General features: G+C 45.2%; 1 protein-coding gene and 1 long non-coding RNA gene across 2 annotated transcripts; both read right to left on the bottom strand.

Annotated features, from left to right (window-relative positions):
* Nucleotides 1-2872: 2872 nt before the first annotated feature.
* On the bottom strand, nucleotides 2873-27536 carry smg7 (SMG7 nonsense mediated mRNA decay factor). Its single transcript, XM_040002491.1, is given in 23 exon segments — nucleotides 2873-6728; nucleotides 6863-7020; nucleotides 7241-7411; nucleotides 7492-7642; nucleotides 8065-8151; nucleotides 13911-14054; nucleotides 14056-14271; nucleotides 14766-15157; nucleotides 15488-15629; nucleotides 15706-16129; nucleotides 16202-16321; nucleotides 16403-16463; nucleotides 17280-17350; nucleotides 17434-17593; nucleotides 17760-17922; nucleotides 18016-18151; nucleotides 18313-18463; nucleotides 18897-18968; nucleotides 19074-19245; nucleotides 19476-19608; nucleotides 20696-20813; nucleotides 26546-26577; nucleotides 27406-27536. Coding segments are annotated over 23 exon segments (3414 nt in total). The 5' UTR covers nucleotides 27432-27536; the 3' UTR covers nucleotides 2873-6614.
* Nucleotides 23245-26539, bottom strand: LOC120715520. The gene is made up of 2 exons (XR_005691653.1): nucleotides 24777-26539; nucleotides 23245-24640 (listed from the first exon to the last, which is right to left on the bottom strand). It is a non-coding gene; the product is annotated as an uncharacterized LOC120715520 (long non-coding RNA).
* Nucleotides 27537-27920: the final 384 nt, after the last annotated feature.

Genomic DNA, 27920 nt, shown 5'->3' with positions numbered 1-27920 from the left:
ATGAGGGGCAATGCCAGGAAGCGTGAGCCAATGTGCTCTCTGATACTTTACATCTGTCACATATGGGGAAGTTGAAGGATAAATTTTGTGTAGCCAAACCTTGGAGTAATGTAGCCGATGGACAATTTTAAATTGTATTAACTGATGTCTGCTGTTAACAGAGCAGGAATGAATCTTTGATAAGCATTTGTCCCACATTGATTCTGATATTTCTATAACCAATTCCTCCTTCCAAGCGTCTCTTATCCTCGTAGTCTGCACTTCAATGCTGTCATCAAACAAATGTACAATAGTGTAAATCAAACGATTGGAGTAAGGAGGGCTCAGGAGCACATTAAAAAATGTTCATGTGGAACATCTTGGTAATTCTTCATATTGGATTGCATAAAATGCCTGATTTGTAGGTAACGGTAAAAATGTGAAGGCGGTAAATTGAACTTTTGCTTAAGCTGATTAAATGACGCAAATTTTCCATCTATATAAAGATCTTTGAATTTGATTCAGCCCTTCTCCTTCCAAACATAGCAGGATTCATCATCCCAAGGAGGAAATGAAAACATACCCCAGCCCTTCCCCCAAAAACGCATCCCCTAGAACCTGACGCATAACATCCCCTCTTCACTTCAAAGGGAGCTGCCGGGCAACTGCCAAGATATCTTCACACCCACCACTCAGAATAAAAACATAAAAATGCTGTGTATTACCACCACCATGTAACGGGAAAAGCAAACATTCGCTGAGAAAATGTTACACCAGTAAGGATGTCTCATCTGAAGTTGTTGGTATAATGTTGTACTTGAAAGTCCAAAGCCAGTTCTCAGCATGGTGTCTTTTAAGGCTGCAGACCCTGAATTGGGATACAGCCCACACTTCAAATTTGGGGAAATGAACTGCACATTTGTCGACCGCATTTGGAGTACACTTCGAATTGGGACACCCTTCGTCGCGTCACTGTGACGTAATCGGTCTACAAATGCGTACTACAAAGCGTGCGGTCGCTGAATTGGGACACAGCCAATGTCTCGAAGCAGATAGTCCAACAGACACTGCACACTGCTGGGTTCCAAGGATGCAGATCAAGGAGGACGCCACTTCTTCAGATACGACACACGATTCAGATAAGGCGTCTGGACAAAGAAAGGAGAAGCTTTCATCCCAAAGAACACCATCCCCACTGTCAAACATGGTGGTGGGAACCTGATGCTATGGAGGTGTTATTCAGAAAATGGACCAGGGAACCTAATCACAGTAAACGGCACCATGAAAAAAAAAAGAGCAATACATGAAGATTCTCAACAACAACATCAGGCAGTCTGCAGAGAAACAGCACAACACTGACCCAAAACACACAGCAAACGTGGTGAAGAAATGGTTAGCAGACAAAAACATTAATGCTTTGGAGTGGCCCAGAGTCCTGACTTGAATCCAGCTGAGAATCTGTGGAGGGAGCTAAAGATCAGGGTGATGGCAACAAGACGCTCCAACCTGAAAGATTTGGAGCTCATTGCTAAAGATGAATGGGCAAAAACACCTGTGGAGACAAGCTGGTCGGCAATTATAGGAAGCGTTTGATTGCTGTAATAGCAATAAAGGCTTTTCTATAGAATAGTGAGAAGGGTATGAATAATTCTGAACATGACACTTTTTGCTCAAATGTAAATAAAAGCTGAGAAATATTTTTTCCCACAATGATGCCTCTTGTACTTCATCTCCTCTTTTGGGAGATGCCTGTGTCACAAAAAACAAAACAAAACTTGCTGGTTGAATAAAAGTAACTAAGTCAAAATTTGCCAGGAGTATGAATAATTACACTGTTTGAAGGGGCAGCATCTCCTAAAGCCACCCGATTCTCGTCCACTGCGACGTTTTTGATATAGGCTCCACACCTCTCTGATCACTGCCAGTTTACCTTGTTGTCGACAGCCTGGTCCCGTAAACTGTTGGTGAATGACTTTCTGTGCACAACACCAAAAATCAAAAGACTCACATGTGCTTTGGTTTCTTTCTGGCTTACCTCGTTGCAGTTGTCTCTGTAAATCTGCTTTCCCTTCAAGCTGGTTTTTATGTGTCCCACATCCTTGATACTTTTGTCTGTGGTCATTCTGACGAGACTTTCAGCTGAAAGCTTAACTTTCAAGTGGGGAGAAGTTCCCACTCTGTGACAGCACCATCACCGTGGTCATTCTCTTCTCACTGAATTTCTCCTCATCATTTCTTGGTCTGGATGATATTTCGTGCCATTTTCAGCTTCTAACACTTCCTCACTTTGTATTTCCTGGTCTCTCGCCTCCTCACCACTCACTCGACCAGCCACGGTGCTGCCACACAGTGATCTGTGAGCAAGGCCTCAAAAACATCTGTCACAGCTGTCTGTGAGAACGACCAACAGTTGTTCCCAAGCAAAAGAGGCTCTATTGGCAAATGTTCCTATGGTGGTTGCCAGGAAACCCAAACGATGTGTGTTGCTATGTCCATCTGAGAAACGGGGATGTACCTGAACTCATTTACACCAACTGGTGTCTGCTCCATTCATTTGTAATGACCGGTCATCTTTGACTAGGAACACCAAGATTGTACGAATGTTGGATAAAAACACACAAAATTGTATGTAGACTAAAACATTTTGTGTGTTGAAGTCCTCTTTGTGGACAAAGACATGGAAGCTCAGATCAATTTAAACACAGACATTCTTTAGACGTCTTGATGCTCATGCGACATTTCTTTTAGAGATAAAATGTTTAAATCTGTCAAATTTGAACACGAGGGTTGACCCCGTCTCCACACCCAGCTCCTGAACCGATTCTGGACTGAAACAACGCTAACGGCCTGATTTAAAGGTTGGTGGTCAACACACAGAAAACTGGACCCAGCATTAAAGGAGAACATAGTTGGTTTTTATTTAAAGTCTGATTCAATCTTTTCTGAAAGTCTACAGAGAGACAGAAACACAAAAAGCCTTAAAGTAAAGCTCAGATCTCAAACGTGACTACAAATGCTGTCAGAGCACAAACCGACGAGGACCCGCCGCCCTGAAGCCTCCCAAACATCTCCGAGTGGAATGTCATCGACGATCCAAGTACATCAAGTAACTCATATGAGAGTCAGCAGAGATCTACGTGGTGAGCTTCTGACACGAAAACAAAGAGGATCTTCTCCTTGACACTTCTGGTCGAATTCGCCCTCACGCTCAGGAATATTTTATCTTTATTATTGTTCAAATACACTTTGTAAATGCAACATGAAAAGCACAATCACACAGAGAACAGACACGTCTCTCTGAAGTCCGCTTTCGTAAAATGCCCCACCAGGAAAATAAAAACAGGCTTTCATTTCTTCCTCCTCAGAACTTTATTTTCTAAACATGGAAAACTGTTTCCTGTCGGTTCAAACGGTCAAATCCTGCTCAAGCCTGGCATCCTGATTAACCAGCTGTCGCTCTAAAATAATGACAGCGTGACGCCACAGATGCCCCCAGATCCAGCATCAGCCCGTTCCCACCGCATGAACCTTCCCGGGAACTCGTTTAGACCTAAAAATCTACTTAAAGATGGACGAGGATCGAGTTTGGCTTGTTGTTTTAAAGCGGTTAAATACGACGGCAAAAATATAAAAACAAGACACCTGCAGTCTAACCTCTGCCTGCGTCATTTAATGAAGGGCGAGCCACAGTAACGAAGCGAATAACATCCAGCAGGTCATCATTACCCGGGCCGGGGGAAGGGTTTGAGTTCAGTGCCTCAGTTTGGAAATTAGTATTTATCTTTTTAAACGGTAAATATAGAAACACAAGTGTGCTGATGATACCACACTGAACACTTTATTGTTAATGGCTGATAAAAACTGAGCCGTGAACTTTGTTCAGCTCCTAACGTGATGCGTTTACATCAGATCCTGAGTTTTCCCACAACGTGATCACAAAGTCGAAGCAAACACAGGCCAGCCGATGCTTGAGGGCAGCTTGAGCTCAATGGTTCAACTTCACTTTAGCTCAGAGGTCACAGGACAGAAAAACGTTTCAGTATTCATGAGGAGAAACTGTTTGGTGTCATGGCAACGTTAAATCTGTTTAGGATCCTGCTGCTCACACATAAACGTTCCCGTCGTCCGAGCACAGAAAACCGTGACGTCAAAGGTGGCGTACGAGACTTCATTTGAAAGAACATTTTCACGTTTACGCGCAGCCCTGACACCTGGTCACTGGCAGCCTGAACGATGTTTCAGAGGAGAGTTAATGAGCTATCCTGTTTTTCCCCGTCAGTTTGGAACCTCGCGACTTTTTGGATAAACTAAACAAAACGGTGAAACCTATTTGGGGCTAAATCCTTAGGTTATGAAACAAAGCACACAGTCTGCAGATCCAAAGTTTCACGCGGACTCTGTGATGGTTTTTCCTTTTCCACAGGTCCGACCCGCCCCCCCGCACTCCTCTGAAAAGTGAAACCTGCAGTAAAGACCTTAATAATTACATGTTTTCAATAAACTGCACTGCTGATTAATAGACGAGTGAAATACTGACGTTGGTGTTTGGAGCTAAAGTTTAATGTTTAAAGCAGACTTTGTTTCCCTGCAGAGCTGCTCGTGATCTGCTCTCAATTATTCAAAGATTTGTTTTCGCAAGGTTTCAGTACTTCTTTCCACTGAAGCGAAAACTATTTTTAAAAAGATATTACTGGTTTTACTGGCGTGAGATCAAACTGGGCTGCAGGTGAACCTTCTTCTTTCAAATGAAGCGAAAGCAACAAGAAGTCCGTTCATCAGCGAGTTAGACGTTTTACATTTTTTCTGAACGACGTTGCAGGTTTGTTAGAAAAAAATCTAATGAATCTTTAAACCCTTAAAGAACGAAAGGAGAGCAGCAACGGCGAAGGACCATGAGAGCGCCGCCCTTTTTCTGTCAGTCACAGGAAGCTGAGCCGCTCTTACAGGATTGGTTAGAAGCAGCAGGAAACGAAACACTGAAGGAATTTTTAGTCGTCACAAATGATTCACTGATTAAATAAAGAAAATAGATTCTTCATTAAAATAATTAATTTCTTAATTGCTTCATATTTCACTCTGCCTGTGCTGAGCGAGTTACTCAGCGTGTCCTCACCTCCTCACCACCTTCTGCATGTTTTTACTTTTATGTCATTAAACTAAATATTTCTGTATTTTACAGCAAACCGGGAAATATTTTTGGCCTACTGGAACCTGCAGATTAACCAGTAATCAAATACACTTTTTAGCTGTTATTTCTTGGTAGCTTTTGAGTCTGGTTAGGGTGGCTTTACACTGAAGGGGGCGGGGCTTCACTCACAGGTTCAATAAAAGCAGAGCTACAGGGTCTCCAGACGCTCCGTCCCATAATAATAATAATAATAAAAAAACAAATTTGCTGCACAGCCTCGAGCTGCAGTCGTGCTTCTCCAAGAAAGGATAATAGAAAACGTTCTGGGCGAGCTGCATAAAACCAGTGAAGAAGAACGGCAACAAAAACAAACAGTAAATGCAGGTAAGCAAGCAGGGTTACATATTTCCATTTTTTCTTCATTACGTAAAGAAATAACAGGAAGAAGAGGTCAGAGAGGAAGAGAACCCCGAAAATATCCAAGCAGGAAGCTAATAGACATACCTGTATCACCCCGGAGGGCGCAAAGCTAAAACGGCTACGAACAAATCACAAAGTACATTTTCTATTTTTTGTGTTTTTTTGTTAATAACTGCAATCTCTTGAAGCTAACAGTGACACTATCCCTACGGTCGACAGGGTGTTTATGATCTTTCCTCAGTCTTTCCTGCGATGTTCATCGTGAAGCCACCCCGTCGTCGGGCACCGACACAAGCGGGCGCTCAGCCCGGGAGGCGTTACACCCGGCTTCACAACGTCCAGTCCTGATTCTCACGGCTAAGACACAAGTCCAACTATGGCAATATATATTCACGTATATATTTATATAGCTGAAAACTTTCCTTCCTTCCTTTCTTCCTTCCTTCCTCCCTCCTCAGTAATGAAAATGAATGGAGATCAGAAAGTCCAGTCTTGTTTTGACCCCCCCGTGCATCACCTGGCCTCCCCCCAAACCCGACAACCACATCATTCTGGCTCTCGAACGGCCCCGCTTCAGTCTACAGCGGCGGCGGAGACGCTAAAAACCGGCTCTCCATCGGGACCGAGCAGACGTCCAGGAGGTCGTTCTTTTTTCCGTTTTAATTTTTTTTTTATCTTTTTCCAAAGAAAGAAGAAGAAGTTCTTCCAGATGACGAGTTCGTGGAGATGTGGCGTCTGTCCATAACGGGGGGGCAGTGATGTGAAGGGGGGGTGGTTCCTCAATGTTCAGATTTCCACCGGTTGAATGAAACCCGGCGGTGGCGTGGTGCGTGGCACCGCGGTCGAAGAGATCCCGCGCCCTCCGATCCAGGAGGGGCGTCACCGCTCCTTGACAGCCGAGGGGGGTGGGGGTGGTGATTCAGCCTCGTCGGGGGGTCGTGTTGCCTCCCCAGCCTCCACCGTTTCTCGCCGGTTTAATTTGAGTTGGAGCTTGTTTTCGTCAAACATCTGTGGTTTTTTTCCCCTCCGTTTCTCCTGGTGGTGGTTTGTTGACGTCCGGACACAAAGCGCCGCCTCGCGCTGCCGTTCAGTGAGGCGGGTTCATGGCGCCGTGACCTCGCTGCTGCTTCTGCTTCTGCTGCAGGAGGAGCTGCTCCAGCGCCGACGGGCCCGGCTGCATCATGGAGCTCGACCAGATGGACTGCGGGGGAAGGCAGAGGGTTAGCGTGAGGCTAAATCCAGCAGAGGTCGCACAAGGGAGAAAACATCAGCGAGTCAGACGATAAACACGAATCATTTCTTCTCAGGCGTCTGAACTTGTGGGCCTGGTGTTACCTTGAGGCTGTCAAGCAGCACGGTGGAGGACGACTCCTCCATTGGAGAGTCCTGATTGGTCCAGGAGCTGCCCGTCGATCCAGCCTGGTGCCAGCTGCTGTCTGATGCAGAGGAGGCCGCGGTTGGCAGGTAGTCCAGACCGAATCCGCCGACTGCTCCTGAAACACAACGAGCACACGTGAGGCCCTTCTGTCACGTGACCTTTACTGGCTGTTTATTGGCCCACAGAGTTCGCTTCTTGATCAGCTGCTCCTCTGATAAGAATGTTAAACCATAGACTTTTGTTTTGAAAAAGTTAAACTGAACCAAACAGGGTCAAAATCTAAAGGATCACAGACATCAAACGGCTCCGTTAGCAAGAGCATTTTCCAGGCTCACCACTCTTGTTGGCCTTCCAGCAGTCCATTCCCCTGCGGTCCCGGTTGTCCGGAGTCCCGATGGGCCCAAAGTTGGAGAAAGGCATGGCTCCGTGGTTGTGGGTTGGAGGGGAAGACGGCAGGCTGCTGGGATTGGACGAGTGAGGAGACTGGCTGGCTGGCGTAGAGTGATCTGCCAATCAGAGCACAGTTTCCATTAGCCGCACGTTCCACCCAGCACGAATGAATATTAATCACATCTCTGTGACGTACCTGAGCTGGCGGGGAGAGAAGGGGACCACGGGGTGCCCTCAAACAGCGTGTAGAGGGACGTCTCCTGGTGCACCATGGGAGCGTCGGGCTTGGAGCTGGGCGGCAGGTTTTTACCGTAGGCCTGACTGAAGATGCTGTTCTGGTTGTACTCCTGCACACAAACACAAGCTGCCGTCAGCCTCGTATTTATCATTATTATGAAGGAAGACTTCAGTGACATCATCTATTGCTAACAAGCTGAGCAAACCACGAGTATTCAAATGTTCACATTTACCATCCGTGAACCGATGCTGTCATTTATTGCCTGCAAACTCTTTGTGTTTGTTCCTCACTGTGGTCGTACCTGCCACTCTCACTTATTTCATTTGACTATTAATCCATCCTATTCACTAAAGAAAAGTCACGCAGTCATCATCATCGTTCTCCTCAGGCTGATGGTCTTAAAAACTAAACTCTGCGCAAATATCAAGTCTCAGTTTCAACCGTGAAAGAAAAACCAGAGAATGTGTGATGGTGTGTGTTTGCATTAAGTAGAGCTGGAGAGGTCAGCAGGACCGAGGCCAAGGCTCTGACCTGCATGGGGAAGCCGGGTATGGGCAGCAGAGAGGACGACTGGCTGATGACCTCGGGGCCGCTGTCCACTCGGGTCTGGTTTGGCAGCTGGAGAGAGAGAAGATGATGACTGACCTCAGATCAGTGCAGGAGTGAGTCATGAAGCTGTTCCACAGTAAAAGCCCCGGGGAGGAGTTTTATTGTGAAGCAGCTGCATCACACATCAAGTAAATCTTTGTGATGTGCAGCTGGTGGTTTCTGAGGTTTCCAAACTGGATCCTTGAAAGTCATTGCAGGAATTTAAATGCGTCGGTAATCAATCACTCAAATCTTAAACACAGCTCTCCTAACTCAAGCCTCACATTTGGAAACCCAAATCAGTTTCAATTTATTTGTTTCTGAAAAAAGGATCCATAATATTTCAGTCTCCAGCTGTTTCCCCGTGTTTCTCTTAAAGTTTGAAAACATTCAGCATGCGATTACTGAAGCCGCCTCATCCCAGAAAAATCCCCTCCACTGTTAGCTCTCTACATCTGTCACAAACAAGGCCAGCGTAACAAAGACTGAGAATACTTTTAATTAATAAATTCAAGCTCTGCTTCAAAACATTGAACATCTTAGAAGTAAATCAATGAGACTATGAGGCATGTTTCAGTTTGACCTCTAAAGTCCAAGCCCAACATAAACTTGGCTGATCTCTCGTTGTAGATCACCGTCGTGCACCTCAGCAGTTTTCAGCTTGGATGAGTTTTACGGCTTTGGGAGGAAGTTCTGTCCTGGTGTATCTGAGCTTCAGTGAGGAGCGCTACAGCTCCGACAACACCATCCTTAAACTTGATTTTCATTTTGAGAAGGGCGGAGTTAACCCTGCACTCCGAGCCGCAGGCGTCAGTTTGACTCTTGGTTCCCTCAGATAGCTCTGACATTAAACTACAAGTCAAAACTGGCACCATGGAAGACGACTTCAAGGTGCACAACCCCACAAAAGTCAAAGGATGAACACGGCTGGACTTTGCGGCTAAAAACAGTTCGGCTGTAGTTTTTTTTTAGTTGAAGCTTTTATAAGCAAGAAGAGGGTGAGTCTGTGATTAAAACACGACTTCCTGGGAGCGATCTAAACATAGCAGCTGAGCTGGAAGGTGTATAGATACACCTGAGAGGGTGACCTCTGCTGGGAGATCAGCCAAATTCATATCAGGTAAGGTCTATCAAAGGATGATGCTTGCATGCTGGGATGAACTCCTTTGTCCCTCTAAATGTGAGGATTCTGCAGATTGTGACAATAACTCTAACATCTGGAAATGTGAGCAGCTCTGGTGAGCAGAGGGTGGCTTCAGACTAGATGCAGGGAAGTCAGGGTTTAAGGATGGGGAAGAGTGCTGGGTGAGGAAGGCAGGGCTACATACAAATATATTTGGTCCAGGAGCAGTGCTAAGAGGGCCAGCCAAGGCCTGGAAGAAATCAGGAGGCTTAGTAAAGACGAGCTCCTCCTCCTCCTCAAAATCTGCTAGAGTTTTTAACAGGTCAGGAGGTAGAAGAGGCGAGCTCTTGTTGTCCTAGTGAGAGATGAAGCAAGAAGAGGAAGAACAGAAAGAAGAAAGAAAATGAGAGGGGGAAATGTAAAGAACAGAAAACGAAAGAAGGCAAGCCAGTAAGACCGAGGTGGAGAGAAGGGAAGTTACGCTGAAGGCTACCAAAGCTTGCAAGCTGACAGAGAAAAAAGAAAAATCATCACTAAACAAGTCCGAGCGTCTGCTCATGACCAGGTTTCTTTACACATGTGGAAAACTACCACAGAGTTTCTGATATCAGTGTAGAGTGAGCTTCAAATTCATCAACCTTCTGTGAGAGGCAGAGGAAAAGAAGACGTGTGGGTCCATTAAACTTTTCTAAAAACATTTTTATACTGGCAGGAAATTCTTTAAAAATCTAATTTAATCTCATTTAAACCCAGATTACCTGGAAAATGACTGATGTACATAGGGCAGGGCGATATGGCCAAAAATATATATCACGATATATATTTGAAAATTTGCGATAACGATATAACGATATAATTTCTGCGAGACAAAATGCAACTCCACAACTTTACTAGAGCAAAAAAACCCATCCATTCCTTTTACTTAAACAAGCAGCTGTTTTTATGTGCATTAAGGCTTTATAAGCTGACCCTTCTCACCCTGGACACAGTCTGTTTGACCTGCTCCCCTCAGGCAGGAGGCTCCGGTCCATTCGCACCAGAACCTCTCGCCATAAGAACAGTTTCTTCCCCTCTGCTGTCGGACACATGAACAATAACCGTATGACTGTTCCCACCACTAACACATGACCCTACGCTGTGTTCACTGCATCATTCCATGTTTGGCACTGATCACCACCTGCACTCATGTATATATCATGTATATATCTATCCACTTAGCACTTTTAATTCTTATTTTTATATTTTTATGACAGTATGTTGCACTGAAGCACCGCAGCAATTTCCTAATGTTGTAAACCTCCTCAACATCTGGCAATAAACCCTTTCTGATTCTGATTCTGATTCTATAAAAATTTAACAGTGCAAATGCAAATTCCTTGCTGAAAGTTTAACCAAAAAGCATTTCCAGTAGAAATGGGCTGACGTATCCTGAGCATAACCATGTATAATATCCACTGAAGTTAAAAAGAGCTGCTTTGCAACATTAAACTGCAGTGTGCCAAATAAAAAAGTAAAATATGTATTTCTCGGACCATAAACTGCTCGGGATTATAAGGCACGTTAAGCGAAACAAAGCAGTCAGATAAATCAAACTTTATTCATTCTTCTTGCTTCCTCCACTTCTGTACCATTGAGTCATTAATGCTGTATTCTATCACAGCTGCTCTGTTCCCATGTTGTTGCAGTATATTAATCACTAACCTGGTATTGTGGATGGATTATCTCAGTTGTTCTCCTGACTGAAGTTTGGTCCGTTTGCAGCATCCTGCCATGCGATTGCATTTGTCTCTAACCATCAGGAACCCTCACGTTAACTTTTATCGAGTGGGAAATAAGTTAGCATTCATCCTCCAGCTTCACTGTTTATGTTATGCTAACACAGCTGTGTCGCTAGCCACCACGTAGCACATCATTATATACCAGCTAGCCCAACTTCAGTAACCCTACAAACGTCACTGCTGTTTAGCTTCCTGTCTTCATTTATGTTGGAAGTAGGGGTGCAACGATACACAAAATTCACGGTTCGGTTCGGTTCGATACTTTGGTGTCACGGTTCGATATTTTTTCGATACAAAAAAAATGTTCATGCCTTTTTTAATTTGTCATTTATTAAAATTATAAATATATATTTTAACTCAAAGTACAGTTTTTAAATTTAACCCTAACCCTTGTGCATGTTTTTTATTTTGACAGCGAATGCGCACCTGTGGACCACTTATGTGCAGCCCTGGTTATTTAGCTCATCATATTGCAGCCACAGAAATTCTTTTGTCCATGAAACCATAAAGCTGCACTTTCTTTTTGCCTTATAGTCTGATTTGTCATAACTTCTCCGTTTTGTGGTAAGCTTTTCTTTGGCTGTCACTTCTTCACCCTGACCTGTCTTATTTGGCCAGCAGAACTGAAATGCTTTACACGCTCACTCACATAAGCTCAGCGATTCTCTGCGCGATCAACCTCTCACATGTTTAAGCTTGCTGCGGGATTTCACTTGTCATGTTTGCATAGTAAGCTAACGATTAATAAGACGATGTCAGAGGAATTGGTGCACAAATTATCATCACTCACAGATCAGTGCTGTCGCTCTCTATACACAGTTCGCACGATTGCAAAGTGAAAGCAAAAAAACAAGCGCAAATTCAAACGCGACTTCAATATGTCACATACTGACAGTGGCTCACCGATGCCAATGACATAATTACCCAGCTACATTTCTGAAAGAATGCAAAAGCATTGACATATATTTTTCCCACAATAGCCCGACGGGCAGGGAAGAGATAGATTTTGGTAGCCCGACTGAAAAAATCGCTAGCTCCGGGACGTCGGGCTAGCGATATTGCAAGCCCTGTATCTGATTGAGGAATCACTCATCTTTGGAAAAGAGAGTTTATTACAGAGAAATGGCTCTTTCCAAAATAAAAGCTATACTATACGCTTCTTCTGGGCTATATTCTCAGCAGCATAAGGAGAATCATGTGCTAACAGCTGTCTAAATGGCTCGGCTAAAGTTAGTAGCATGCTTGCTTTTTTTTGTCTGCTTCCACTTGTCTTTGCACTAGGATGATGTCGGCGTAAATGTGCAGTCATATTCGTTGTGTTCCCACTAGTGCTTTCAGGTTAATCTCGTTGAAATGACCTTAACGCCACAACACGGCAAATCTCCGTTAACGAGCTACCGCCGATCGCTCCGTGCATGGGGCTACACGGCAAACACGTTAACGAGCTAACTGCGCTAACACACTAGTTCACACCAATGTAATTGAGCATTGCATGGCACATCCAACATACTGTTTTACTTTAGTCCATGACTTGCTTACCTTCACGGTCATACGTCACATGAAAACCAAAATAATTCCAAACGCCAGATCTGAATGTTGCAAGTAGAGCTTAACTTCTGTCTCGCTAGCTTGCCCTGCGCTCTTCCTTCTGACTATGCTGTCTGTGTTGAGCGCTCAGTGGATCTGCGCTCGACAGTGCAGCCTAGGCGGAGTAGTCGAACACAGATTCACTGAGCGCTCAACACAGACAGCATCGTCAGAAGGAAAATTGATAAAATAAATTACAAATGTTGTATTGTTCGATACATATGCGTACCGAACCGAAAGCACTGTATCGAACGGTTCAATATCGATACGAATATCGTTGCACCCCTAGTTGGAAGTGATAGCAGAGCCGTACGTTTGAATTTTTTCAGAAATCTCTCAGTCAGAACATGCTATATCATGCTGAGGTAACTAGCGAAACTAGCGAGCTAACTTCCTGCTAACTTCTAACTCCGTTAAATGTAATAACTTTTGTTTTCATGGATGCCTGGATGTTAAACGTCATAGTTACACCTGGTAAAGCAGCAACGCTGATCGTTTTATTAAAGATGAAAGAATTTAGACAATTTTAAACTCTCAGTGATGTTCGTTTGATTTCGGGACTTTAAAGGATGGAGTTTAGGACCCAGATTATTCCCAGATTTACGAGCACCTTGGTCCAACAAATACGGCAATAACGACGGCCAAAGTGCTTTGTTGTGTATCTGATGGACAAACACCAAACCAGTTAAGTTGCACCATTTTTCCAAAACAATTCTGGCTCATCCGTTTCACTCAACAATCTACTTTCCCCGTTCACATTCTCCGTTACCGTGCGTTCTCCGTGCTTTTTCGGCACTGCGCATGCGCGTTTTACCCATATTCTATCGCGATATGTCATTTTCTTATCGTTGCCTAGCTTTGTACCAGTATTACCGTGAATGGTATAATATGGCCCAGCCCTAGATGTACATATAAGCCAATCAAATTTCTCCATTTACTTTGTAAATGTGTAGCTATGGAGAAGCCATGTTTTATTGAAATACACCGACACAAGTAATCACGCCTCTCTTTTCCTTCTTGTGGAATTAATGTGATATTTAAATATTATGTGCGATATATAAATAATATTTAAATAGTACAAACGTGACTTTTGGCAAATTTTAACAGCCTGAATCAGGAGAAACGATTACTGCAACAACAGTTACACCCAAGTTTAGATTTTAGTTCATCTAAAAAAATAAATAAACCAAAGTTAAAAGGAAAAAAAAAAAAAAAAAGCAGGAAAATAAAGAAAAAGAAGCAGAAAAAGCGAAAAGCAGCAAAACAAACTCCTCCCTCTGCGTCTGCTGACAGCAGCTCACCTCAAACGGGGGTCCCCGGGGCCCATCCTGCTCTGAGCAGATACCCCCCGGCGATGGCCTCTTCATTCTGTCGGCCAGCACAGCCAGGCTGTCCCCGATCCTGTAAGACGAGTCCCAGTAGAAGTCCTGCAACTTCACGTCAGGGGTACTTCATCTTCTTGTCCATGCTGGAGACCTGAGCCGACGACTGCAGCTGGTGCTCGTACATCTTCAGAGGATCCTGAGCTGCCATGTAGAAGGCCTGCTGCTGCTGCTTCTGCTGCTGCGGCTGCTTGATGGGCATCTGCATGGGAGACACCTTCTGCAGGGCCGCCTGGGCCTGGTTCCACATGTGACTCGACTGCTCCTGGACCTGCATGTACTGCTCAGGGCGGGAACACAACGAGAAGGAAACATCAGTCACTGCGTGGACAGTTCAAATCTGAGGCGCTCGCACTCAGATTTCCACCTCTTAAAGTTTCCTAAATATAAAAAAATACTCATGTTTTTGATATTTTGAGACCTGAAACCAAGTTACATTTAATGGATGTAAAGAGAGTAAAACACGCTGAGGTAAACAATGAGCTGCCTCAGTGTGAGAGCCTGGGAGGGGTCAGCACAGAGACAGAGGAGAAACGAGGCACGCTGGTTGTGCTCAAGTTCATTAGCGATGCTCACTATAAAAGCTGTGAGCAGGAAAGAGGCACTCTGAGCATAAACATCACATTTCACTAAAAAAATGGAAAAAGAAGTGTTTCAGCCGCGAGTCTTTCAAACAGGAATGAGTTTAGGAGCCGAGTTAATCGCTCTTTCAGCTGATGACTCGTGCTCAATCAAATCACTGAAACAAAGGTAGTGACAGTCATGTGACCTGACCTGCTGCAGTCCCGGGTGGTGAGGTGGACTCTTTCCCATCCCAACCTGCTGGACTGGTTTGGTGGGTGACTGCTGCTGACTCATCGTCAGCTGGACTGACTGCTGCAAGGCCTGCTGGGAGGGAGTCTGAGTCTGGCCCTGCTGAGCCTGGGAAGGGCCGTGTCCCGAGGATCCCGGCCCCTGACCGGGCCCCGGGCCCGAGGGCCTCTGCTGACTGTAGGGAATGTGAGACTGCTTCCCAGCTTGGACCTGGGTGCCCGCCTGGGTGTGGACAGGCTGCTGGAGGAAAGGCCCTGGGACGGACACACCGGTGGAGAAGGTGAAGCCCGGATTCACCTGGAGTCCAGGGAAGGCCACGGGAGAAGGGATCACATAGGCTGAGGGAGGGAAACCTGCAGAGGAAGCAATCGGGATCAGAGTTTGGAGCCACAGAGACAACAGAGATGAAGCTCACGGAGAGGCGTATTCGTTTAAGATGAGGTCAGCAGACCCACAGTTTGGTCTGAAGTTCAACAACAAAAAAAAGTTTGGACGAGCTCAGTGGTTCAAACCCAGGCTGAGCCCCTCTGTGTGAAGTCTGCAGATTCTGCATGTGGCTGTGCACGTTTTCGACAGAAGCTCTGGTCTTTCCCACCATTGAAAATGCAAAAATCGCCCTAATGGTGCCTCTGGGACCAGTTCAAATTTAAAGTTTAAATTTAAAGAAAAAGGTCCAAACGTACCGGGTCTGCTGGGCAGAGGCGGGAAGGCTCCTGGATGATGGATTGGGATGAACTGGGATGAGCAGGTGGTTTGAGTCTGAGTGACAGGAGTCTTCTTAGCCTCAGACACCGGAGTCTTCCTCAGCTCTGTCTGTGCCTTCACCTGAGCGAAAGGAAACGCATCATCACGCCGGCTCAAACCTGCAGCTTCGTCAGTGAAAATATTTCAGCGTCTCTACCTGTTTTCCAGCATCGGCCGTTTTCTCATGGACACTCTTCTTCAGCTCGCTCTTCCTCTTACCGTCCCTCTTCAGCTCTCCTTTCCCAGCGGCCCCGTTGCCTTTGGAGAAGTCTCGGCGCTCCTTGCCACCATCTTTCTGATGGTGGTTCCTTGTGGGGTCACGGCTCTGCTCTCTGGGTTTGATGTTCTCTTTGAAGGTGACCACTGGACGGTCGCTGCTGTCGGGCCACGAGCTCTGAGTCTTCCCCACCGAAAGCACGGACTTCAGGCCGGAATTCCCGCCGTCGTTGGCCGTCTGCTCGCCATTCAACGACTCCTGCAGCACGGGTACCTCCTTTTCCTGCGGCTCCTCAATGGCCTCTTCTGGAATGTCAGTCATGAAGACGAGGAGGCCATCCTCGCTCACTCTGCACTGGATCAGTCTGCAAAGGGGAAACAGCCATGACACACCAGTTCGTACACAGCACGGCGTCACAGAGCGGAGTAACACTCACCCCGGCTGGCTGTCAGCCACCCATTTGCCCAGGCTGATGAGTCTCTGGTGTCGGGCATGCACCGGCAGGCCGTCCCGGTCCACCAGGATGCCCTGATGTCCTTTGGTGAAGTCCAGACACCTGAAACACAAACACACATCAGAACATCTGCGCTGACCAAACACTTTAAACAATCACCAAGAGAGGGAGGCGAGTCGTTACCTCAGAGCAGGACGGAGAGCCAAGAAACCCTGCAGCTCAAACTCCTCAGGCAGGGGTGTGACTGTGGAGAAAACAAACATCCTAGAATCAAGAATGAACTTTGTAAAAAAATTAACCAACGCGTTCGATTAAAAGTTAAAAAACAAATGTTTTGGTTTATTCAGACAGGATTTAAACTGTGAGGGTCGCAGGTTAAACTGCTGCAGTGCTAACAGTGACCGAAGGGACTTCACTTCCTGTGAACCTCTTTGTATCAAAACTGGCTGAAGATGCAGCAGATGCACAACAGGGGGCGCCTGTGAACTAGCTCACTGTTCACAAGCAAAGGACTTTTTTTTTTCCCCAGTCGCCCATAAAACGCCAGCATTCTGCTAATGCACGCCGACTAAAGATTTAGAACAGGACGCCGTCCCATGATGGCGCCCGTTTGCTGGTTTTGATGGCTGAAGGTGATGCCGTCTGGAAGCAGCACATCTGGAGGATGCTGTAAAGCGGCTTGTGGTGCTTTGATGTTTCCTAATACTTCTCTAAAATTTGAGGAAAGATTCCAGATTCAAAATAATTACTCCAAGAAACGTGCAGAGTGGCAGTCATGGAGTCATTATAAGAGGATTTATTCTGTGAACACAGCCTTTTGTTTTATTGTCAACTTTAACCTGGAGAATGAAACTGTAGTGAGATGAAAGCACGCTAGCAGCAGCAGTTTTCCTGCTTTCTCAGTGATCTGTCACTTACTAAGGCGACGTTTGCGTATTTTACAGCGGTCGGTGTGAACAGGAATAACAGAACAGTCTGAGCTCGTCTGCTGTGTGTAAGAATCAAAACGTAACCTAAAGTTACAAAGTAGTTTCCAGGAAATTAGGAGCAGATGTCCCACCTGAGGAGCAGGACAGGTCGTCCTCTTTGGGCTGGAAACTGTTGAGAATGGACACGAGCCAGGGCCAAACGCTGAGAGAGAGGAAGAGGATGCAGAGTTACAGCTTCAGTACAAAACTCTGCTGATTAAGAGAGAGAAAGTGGGCAGGACTTACTACTGCCGTTTAACAAGAGCGGCCTCGTGGAAGACGCTGGGCCTCAGTTTGAGCCAGTCCAGCGACACCTTGATGGCCGGCAGCGGGCACTCGCCCATGATCTCCTCCCCGCGGTTCTTGTTGAGCAGCACGCGGCTGCACATGACGCCCAGGAAGGACACTGAGGAGACAGTTTTGAGCTGTTGTAGGTTACACGTATGAGTCGCTGTACTTCTAATAAACGTAAAAGCCACCATATAAATCTGACATGAGTATCATTCAAACAAAGCAGGAGCCGTCCACGACTCCATCCATGTAATCGGTCATTAACAGTTTTCGGTTCTTACTGAAAAGGCCGAGGAGCTGGAACCAGCTGATCTGCTGCTCGCTGCTGTAGCTCTGCTCGCTGCCGTCAGCCGTCAGGTCTCTGAGGTGGTGCAGCTCAAACAGGTTAATGACGGTGATGTGGACGAGCTGCTGAGAGCTGAAGGCTTTCTGCAGGATCAGCCTCTGCACACGCAAACACACAGCAACACCCGTGTCATACAAACGGACTCGCACAGATTTGCACGTCGCGGTGCATCAAACAGCGTTTAGTTGTACCTGAAACTGCTCCTCCAGTTTCTCTCTCAGGCCGTCCAGCTTGTCCAGACTCTTACTCAGGTAGACGTGACCGTGAAACTTGATGAAGGCCTTGATGAAATCGGACACGCTCCACTTGGTTTTCACTTCATCGCGACTGCAGGACCACAGAAGGAGGATTTAACAGAGCGGAAATGAGACATCGTCACACCTCGAGACAGTTTAAAGAGTTTGGTTTTTCCTTTTCAGATGAAATCTTAGATCATTTCCTTTGACTCTACAGCGGGTGAAATAGTGTTTGTGCCTGTGAGCTAGTACCTCTCCAGAGCCTTGGACAGCGCCTTCTGCAGGTTGGTGGAGGCTGCTGGGAAGGGGAACTTGACTGCAATGCTGCGGCAGTAATAGAAGATGGTGGTGAGGTGGTCTCCTTTAGAGGAGGCCAGGATGGCCAGCTGGTTGTAGGGCTGACCTGCAGGAGACACGGAGAGGCAGCACATGAGCAGGGAAGAACTACAAACATGGCTGCTCAAGTCTCTCTCACTGCTGCTTCTCGTCATTATGAATACCAAACACCAGAACACACATATCATTTCTTTATATTATATTATTCAGTATCAGTGTTTTACAGCAGAGCTTTTAAATGTCAGTAATTCATCTTTAACATCAGCTGTCCCTCACATGTGACACTATTTACAAGAGGCAGAGTGGTAACTATAGCAACCCCAGCATAATTCAACCACATTTTTTTCTCAGTACCTGAAAGCTGCAAGAATTACGCGCGTATGACATTTAGATGAAACGACTCAGTGTTTGAATGTGTTTAGAGCTCAGCTGATAAAGGGACAGATTTCCAAAAACAGCAAAATCTAAAAGCCAGTTAAAGAAAACGTGCGGGCACTCACCGTTAGATGGAACCAGCTGAGCTGCGTGCCGGTAGTAGGACTCGGCCTGGCTGGTCTGGTTACGATATCGAGCTGAAAGACAAAGACGAAGAAAATAAGCTCTGAAAAACCAACATCAGGGTTGGTTTTTCAAATGAGCTTCTCGTTCGCCGCTCACGAACGGGAAGCTTTTCTCACCGATGTCTCCGAGATGGACGAGGCAGTGCTGGCAGATGTAGGAGCAGGAGCTGGGCTGAGGGGTGACGATGGCGCTGGTGTTGCTCTGCTTATTGCTGATGATGCCGAGCTGAGACGACTTCACGCGGCAGGGCAGGTCCACGTTGAACACGGTGCACAGCTCCTGCAGTAACTGGAACACGGCAGACACAGTGAGACGTCGTTTGAATGGTTTCTATCGGTGGTGATGTGGGGCTTTAACTCCATTCACTTTATCTGTGTGTTAGCAGGATTACGCCAAACAAAAATCCTCCCAGAGGCGGAGCCTAGACCAGCTTAGAAATGACTGCAGGGATTATTTCTTTAGAGCAAAACTGGACATTTTTTCATAACTTCACAAACACAAATACAAGGTGAGCCTACCTGTGTGTAGAAGCCACTGGCAGCTTCCAGAAACAGCGACAGGTTGGCCTGGACCTCGCTGCGGTTGGGGTTGGCTCGGTTCTTGGCCTGGCTCTGAAGCGTGGTGATCTGGTTCTTGAAAGCATGATTCCACCTGCAGGCAGAGAGAAACCCACATCAGGACCCAGATGATTGGTAAAGGGATCCTGACTGGCCAATCAGCAGCACGTAGTCGGTTGACGTCACATTTTCGGATCAGCTCACAGCGCTTCGAACAAATACATAACAAAAAGTACCAGCTCCTTCTGCCTGATGGAAAAGCCCACAAACTGAGTCGAGGGCTATATTACTGCCTTTTTATGTGATAAACTGATCTTTGGTGTCAACACATCAAAAATTCTAAATATTCCAACAAACTTTTGGCTTCGTGAGAATTTCTGCAGTAACCAACAAGGAGCGACAGGCTTTCAACAATTTACTTCACAGACCCCCAAATATTAAACACAGTCTCCAGGTTCTCATATATCAGACATCCGTGTGTGTCTGGAAGCTGTGACGATGTGTTTTATTGGTGGAGCTGAACTGGGGGCAGGAAATGACAGTTTAGCAGGACTGCGCGAAACACAATCGACACATCTGTCCATTATTACGACTGATGATCCACCCACAGCTGCAGGCGGAGACGTGACCTGTAGCTGCGATACATGAGTCAAAGCTTCACACACTGACTGCGCGCTGAATAAATCAACACCGAGGGAACAAAGTGGACTCTGCAGATTCATGGATGTCGGACCTCCTCTGTCATCATGCTGTAACCATGGTGACGCCATGCGGTCCAAAAGCTGAGCTCAGTTTGTCTTCAGTCACACATTTATTATCACCATTTAGCCACCAAATGTTGCATTAATGTTAAAGGATGTTAGAAACTGAGCTCTGCAGCTGATTTGGTCTCCATCAGCTCCATCAGCTCCACCACCGACTCTGAAACTGCCTGCTACAAAACACTAATAGTGAGCGACTCCTGTTCACACTTTTTGAACCGGGTTATTCTAGAAAGACTTTCTTGTAGTTTTTTTTTACTGATACCTGTAGATTATTGCTCGTTATTTCCCTTCACTCGTGTCCTTTTTCTCTGCAGTTACAGCAACACAGAAAAAACCCAGACTGGTCTAAATTAATTGAACTGAAATTGTTGGAGAAAATTATGTTGTGTGATGCAGAGCGGAGGAGGGGCGGCTTACAGGTCCTGCTCCACCTTCTTGTCCAGAGCATACTCCAGGTCTGTCACCAGCATCTTCTGGTAAAGGTCCTGCAGGGCCTGCCGGGACGTCCACACCTCTGCTGCCCCCAGCTTTGAATCTACACACACACACACACACACACACACACACACACACACACACACACACGGTTTAAGGACAGCACCAAAGCAAAGTGGTTCTGATGGAAAATGTAAAAGACTAATCTGAGACTTTAACAGTGAAAACACAGGAAACTGCTTCAGTTCAAATGTGGTGGTTTATACGTTTGCTTGGGGAGAAAGGGTGCTGGTTTGATTCCAGTCAGAGACACGAATCCACTTTACATTGGGTCAGGAAGGGCATGCGGCCTCACACTGCCAAATCAAACACAAGCTACCCCCTGGGAGACCCCCTGTGACAAGGGAGCAGCTGAAAGTCCCTACAAATACTTGATACACTGTCTCTGAGACACAGGAGCTTATTTTCAAAACCGAGCAGAACCTTCTTGCGAGTGCTGATGACATTTGTGCAACTTTAAACTAGAGATGGCACGATACCACGTTTTTATGTCCGATACCGATATCATAAATTTGGATATCTGCCGATACCGATATGAATCCGATATAGTGTTTTTTAATCAACAAAACTGTTTTTTTAAATATCTTGCTGCATTTTGTATAAGTTCATACTCAAGTTTAAAACAACAACTACACTAAAGCTATTCTGTTATACCTGTATACAAAAAAAATATTTCATAGTTCAGCAATACTGATCAATCTAATAAACTTAAACCTACACCATCCTCCCTATTCTGGTATTTTAAAGAGTACTTAGCGTAAATATTAAGCAACCTAACTAATAGGGTTCCAACTCCCAGCAACAACAAAAATAAATAAATAAAAAATAGGGAACCACCCCTCACGCGCCACCTCATGATGCTTAATCTACGTAATCAACCTTAATTTGATGCAGTGTGAAAAAAAATGCACAGAAATCAATTATTTTTCAAGAAATATTAAATAGATTCAACATCTTTCTTCAACAAAATTGCAGACTGCACAGATGGTACCTTCCCAAAGGAAAAAGTACTACAGCTTACTAGGGTATATTAGACTTAACAGTTACTATATGCAGTAATGGACTTCTATACATTTTACATCAGATTAAAACTTCGGGTGTAAGATTCAGATAATTATTTATTAAAAGCTCGACATTTTAAATGAGAATAAGAAAGAAAAGTATGTCTTTGTGCCCCCTTTTCCCTGTTCATGCCCTATCGGCCCCCCTGGCTAAACTTTGCTAGATCCGCCCCTGCACAGTTACCAGCGTCAGCTGTAGAAAAAGATCCTGGTGTAGAAAGTAATATTAAATAAATTCTAACAACAGCTGATCAAGCTTAAACGTGCTGCTGTTGTTCAGCCGCTGGTTTCCTCTTTCTGGTGCAAAGTGGGCCAAAAACAAACAAGAGAGACGGATTCCCGACAGAAAAGCCGATCAGCTGATCATTAAGCAGTTTCACGATTGAAGTAGCAGCCGGAGAGCGAGAGGCAGTCGCTTGTTAAGCTTAACGCAGGAATGCTTTACAAACATTCAGAGATGGACTTACACACTTGCTTTACTTCTCTTGGAGATGAAATGCTGGGTTGCTAGCGAAGCTCCAAATGCTATCCAGACCACCGACAGGTCCCGCATGCCACAGCCGCTCTATCACGTGATGCATACTGCTCCGACGTGCTAACGTTCTGAGGTGAGTTATGGCGTGTTGCAAGTTTTGTGAGGTGCTTTCATGATATTTAATGGATCGGATTACATTTTTTATTTTTCTCCGATATCCGATCCAGTAATTTAGGTCAGTATCGGACCGATACCGATACGTAATATCGGATCGGTCCATCTCTACTTTAAACTTCCTGTCACGGGCAGACGGGGGAGCCGTGTTGCGGTTGGGGCCGCAGCCCGGTTAGTCGATAACATCTCAGAAACAACAACTAGCAGCACGTGCTTTTGTACGTGACCACACAAAGGAGATGCTACAAGCACGAGAGGGCGAGCTGTCAAACATATGGCCTTGGGACCAGAACCATCCCACCAAACGGTCCAATCGTGACAAACCACTTTGGAAAGACTGTGACCAACTGGAAGCCAAGAATCCAAAAATACAACAAAGAAGATGTGTGGAGCAGTTCAGATCCTCTATGAGGCAACAATGGGACAACATTCCTTCCCCAAACATCCAGCAGCTGCTCTCCTCGGTTTCCAGCCGTTTATAGACTGTAGTTAAAAGCAGAGGGATGCTACGCAGTGGAAACATGGCCCTGTCCCAACTTTAATTACACCTGCTGCTGCCCTCAAATTCAAAATGAGCTCATTTAACTTAAAGTTTTCTCACTTTAGAATTTGACAGAGTCACGTTTTTGGGATTTTATGCACCTGCAGGAGAGCAAAGCATCATATGTCACCTGTTTTACACACAGTGAACGTCTGCCTGATTCTTCATTGTTTTTCTTCTTCACATTTTTATTTATTTGAATTCTTCTGTTTAATTTTTGTCATGCATGACATATGCATCTCTGTTGGACACGCCCCTCCCTGTAGCTGCCCGGTGGAGGACGTGTACATGGATGTATATGATTGGTGGAGTAGAAAACACAACACAACCAATCTGATCTAAAGTGTAACAGAGATGAGTATTAATGACTATTTACATTATCTGCACCCAAGAGCTAATTGTTTATACTAAATTCTGGCAAAAGTCACCTTGATGACAGCAGACACACAGTTTGAAGCCTTTATGACAAAAACAGCATCAATCCAAGAGTCTGAAATGTTAATAAACTCCAGCCATGATGGCGTCCAGCATCTCCGTGTTCCTGCGCCGACTGAAAACAAAGAGATACCGACATGCCTCCAGATAAAAACATGCAAATGAACCATCATAACTGAGCTCGGGCTCACTGGAGGCGGCTCAACTAGACAAACTGGAAGGTTTCCAGTCATCGTGAGAAGCCGCTGCTCTGCTTTAAAATCAGGCTGAGGCAGCAGGTCTAATGGACTCACTGGTCTGCTGTAAGACCAAACAACGACTTCAGCTTCAACCAAACTGGAAGTAACACGTCGTCTGTGTTGATTACAGCTGTGGTCTGGTAACAGATGATTTTCCTGGTGTCTGAGCCAAGACGTTCTCCTCCTTCCTTCTGATGATCGTTTTTTACAGTTACAGATGACTCTCTGAAAGCTAATGTAGGATTTGTGTTTGTGTAGCTCTGTGGTTACACACTCACAGAGGGAACTGAAGCTACAGAGGCGTAGTTATGTGCAGTCATTCAAAAAGCCAGCTTCAAGCCCGGCTGTGATGACCTGTGCTATGAAGGGAGAATACTAATTGGTTGACTGGTTTTGGCGGATAATGTCCTGACCACACGGACTGTGTACCTGCCGGCAACCAAAGCCTGCTCAACCCTGACTGAACCACAAACTAGAAATCACCTGGTGCCAAAAACACAACACATTCTAGACATTTTTCTGTTTTACTTGTGGATCAAATGCTTATTAACCAGGAGCTGCAGCTGTATTTGTCCGTTTTCTCTAACTCGTAATATTTAGCTGAGCTACAGCTTTATGTTGCTCAAACACTGATTTAGTTCTTTTTAGCATGAAGCCTGCAAGTGAGCCCCAGACCTCCAAGTCCCCCCAAAAACAGCAGATTCCCAATGTGTGTGCAGGCTCTGCGTAATAATAACTGCAGAGCGACAGGAGCTCAGTCACACCATCAGCTGAGCTGGTCCAAAGAACTGAAACATTTCATCACATCAGCAAAATAAGGAACCAGCAGGGTTTGTTCTCCCTGAGGCTCTTCAAAGAAACGTTCACCTGTGCTCACGCTTTCATTTAAAGCTCGCGTCTCTGTTTCAGCTTACATACCTCACAGCTTTGTGATGCACATAACTCTCTTAAACAGAAATCATCACTTTGAATCAATCTTTGAGTTTTAACTATCGTTCATCTAAAGTAAACTAAATAAGTGTGAATTAAATAAACCCTGGCGTCGTCTTTTACAGAGAGGTGAAAGGAAAGAAGTGACGAAGGGCTATCTGTCAGCGTACACGTCGACCCGCTCGATACAGGCCGGTGAGTCAAAACTGCTGGAAGTCCGTCTGCTTCCCTTCACCTTGGTTTTAAAGCAGGTGCCTCACACACATCAGCAGCACTTTAACCACCAATTTTCATCCAATTTGCATTTTTCCATTTCATTGATGACAAAAAGAAAGTGCAGAGCCGCTCGTCTCAGCAAGCTACACACCACAGCGGGACGCTTTCAAAGTTAATGTCAGATATAAAAATATATATATATAGTTCAATAAAAAAAAAACCTGAATAAGTAACAATTTTTGTAGTTTCTGGAGGTTTCTGCTGTAACAGGAATTTACCAACTTTTTTAATTCTGCTTTCCAACTTTTAGTATTTTTCAAAGATGATTTAAGAAAACTTCTATTTATTTATTTATTAGCCCACACAAATGCCAAGAAAAACAAATAAATAACAAAGACTTGACATAACTGGAGAGAGCACAAATTACTGAGAGAAAAGCTGAAGGCTGAAGTTTCAGCTTGTTACATCTTCTCTTTTCACAGCGTACGGTCTAAATACCTTCATAACTCACCTTCTAAAACAAAGATTCACATCAAGACTTCTGCATAAACGACCTTTTAATTGTGTTGCCTTCCAGCTGTTTATGCACACTGAGTGTCTTAAAAAGCATCTATAAATAAAATGTATCATCAACATTATTATTATTACTACACTTAATGCCTTTTAAACACACGAGTTACCCAGTGGGTGTCTGACCTGATGCCTATTGCGAGGCGGGTTTGGAGCTTACTGAGGTACCTGCAGGTTTAACCCTGAGTTTTGTTATGAAGGAGGTTCACATCTTACCAGGATACATCACCATGGCAACTTATGCTGCAGACCTGACCTGCTCTGGAGTAGATCATGTCTGAGATAAGCAACCAAGTGGTTTAAAATCCTTGCATACTGACCATTCAGATCCATGAAAACAACTTTACCATTCCTCAGAGCTCAGTGTGCAAACAGGAGGAGGAGCGGAAACTTTAAGGAAGTCTAAAGTTCAAATTCTCAGAAGAAGCTTGTTGACATTTATTATTAAAAAAAAAAAAAACTGGCTATAAACGGGGCACCATTTACACTTTATTACCTCGTATCAGATTTGTAAGCAGGCTGAGTCTATGTTTGAATTCTGTTTCATTTTCATTGGTTCCTCTCAGAGCATTAAACACAACCAGCACTGCAAAGGAAACAATAAACCTGTCTCACACACATCTAAACATTCACTTTGTGGAGCAGCTGTAATCCGATCCTCCCGTGTCTTCATGTCTGTTAACTTGCACAGTCGACACTTTTGCAGGTTCTCTTTCTTGGCTTCAAATAAACTAAACTTTATTAACATCTTAAAAGCCAAGTCCACAATCCTACAGAGGTTTCCTTTCACACATATGCTCATTCTGATGCCTTCAGAGTGAAATGTGTTTAATATCGTATGTGCATCTCATAGTTTAGTTTTCCCTTTCCATCGCTCTGCTCCCAGCAGATCTCTCCATGTTTCTGATTGGTCAGATGCTCTGACTCGTTTGTCTGAACGATGAAGGACTGACCCAGGCTGACTTATCAAGCTTTTAACCACCTCTCAACCTAACTGATGATCTCAGGTTCAATGAAGCCACATTAAGAAAAGTTATCCCCAGACTGCTGAACCTGCCTGAACTGCAGGCCTCCAGAGATGAGCAGGTGAAGGATGAACAGGTGTGTGAGTAAGCAGCGGTGGGGACTTACCTGTCATGTCAGCTTTCAGGGCCTCTGCCTGTCTGCTCGGATGTAAACAGAGAACAGGAGGTTAGAGGCGCGAACACACACAAACACACACAGAGCATGACAACCTGACAGCACCTGTCTCCAGTCATAACAAAGCCTCATACAGCACTTCCTCATTACTGACGATCCACAGATACTACGGAGGCTGCTCCGCCCGCTATCGCTTCATTAAAGCACTAACAGCTCAGATTAAACGTCGTCAGCACGGCACGGAACAGATATCGGGCTCAGCCTACTTCCTGGATACAAAAACTTAGCAATACAAATAGATTTTCGTTACAAACCCGCCCGCTGATTAACGACCACGCGCTGTTTATTAACACCTGTGCACGTAAACCATCGACACAAACACTTAAACATGCTGATGAAGTAAAGCTGAAGGAGGCTGGTGTGTGAATAGATGCCCAGAGTTCATATGTGACAACCTCAGAAAGGAAATGCTAACATGACATACGCAGGTGGACGCTAGCTAGCGGGCTAAAGCTAGCAACAACACAGTGGGAAACGTATGGCGGGTAAACGCTCATCTGGCCTTAAATTAGCACACCAAACATCACACCTGTGCGCAGCTGAATGTGATTTAAATAAATAATCCACATCTCAGACTAAAGGAGCGTGAGGCGGCGACTTGCGGAGGCGCCGATTGTTTGTTGATGTATGAAGCTAACAGCTAACATTAGCTAAGGGGGTGGTCCCCGGAGCAGCTAGCTCCTGACATATTAAAAGCTGAGCCAAACAAGCCTCCTGACGGGTCAAAACGTCCGGTTCTGACCGCTCCTGGGCCACCGAGCGACGGACAGAGCGCTCCGCGGTGAACTTACCGGAGGTACTGGGCGCAGAGGTTCATCCTGCCGGATCACCAGTCTCTCAGACAACGACTGGTCCCGATGCTAACGTTCCTCCCGGCGCCATATTGTTCCTGTCTGACCCACACAGGGCCGCTGAGGTGGAGGAAGGAGGGGGGGCTGCTGTTAATAATTAACCAATAATTAAAAATATATATAAATGTGTGATAATGTTATATCAAACCAGGCGAAGCATTTTAGTAATACGCATAACAAAATATATTTAATAAAAAAAATCATAAATAAAAACCTGAAGTCAGCTGCAGATGTTGTCGCACTGATGTGACTGCTGTCAGGTTAGAGTCTGGGTAAACAATACTGTACACAAACTGAAGTTCTTCATTTTTCTGGGACACCAGAAGTGGAAAAGCCCCGCAGCCGGTTATGATTTCAAACTGAAAGAAGTTTCCTACAGATGAAAACACCGGGGGCAGAAGATGAGGACAGGAAGTGATCATCAGCAGACAGAGCAACATGAAGGAGAGACACTC

Source organism: Simochromis diagramma, unplaced genomic scaffold, assembly GCF_900408965.1.
Source record: "Simochromis diagramma unplaced genomic scaffold, fSimDia1.1 OVJJ01000443.1, whole genome shotgun sequence".
Classification (NCBI taxonomy): Eukaryota; Metazoa; Chordata; class Actinopteri; order Cichliformes; family Cichlidae; genus Simochromis; species Simochromis diagramma.
The sequence above is the reverse complement of the archived record's forward strand: the minus strand, read 5'-3'. Positions and strand labels throughout refer to the sequence as shown.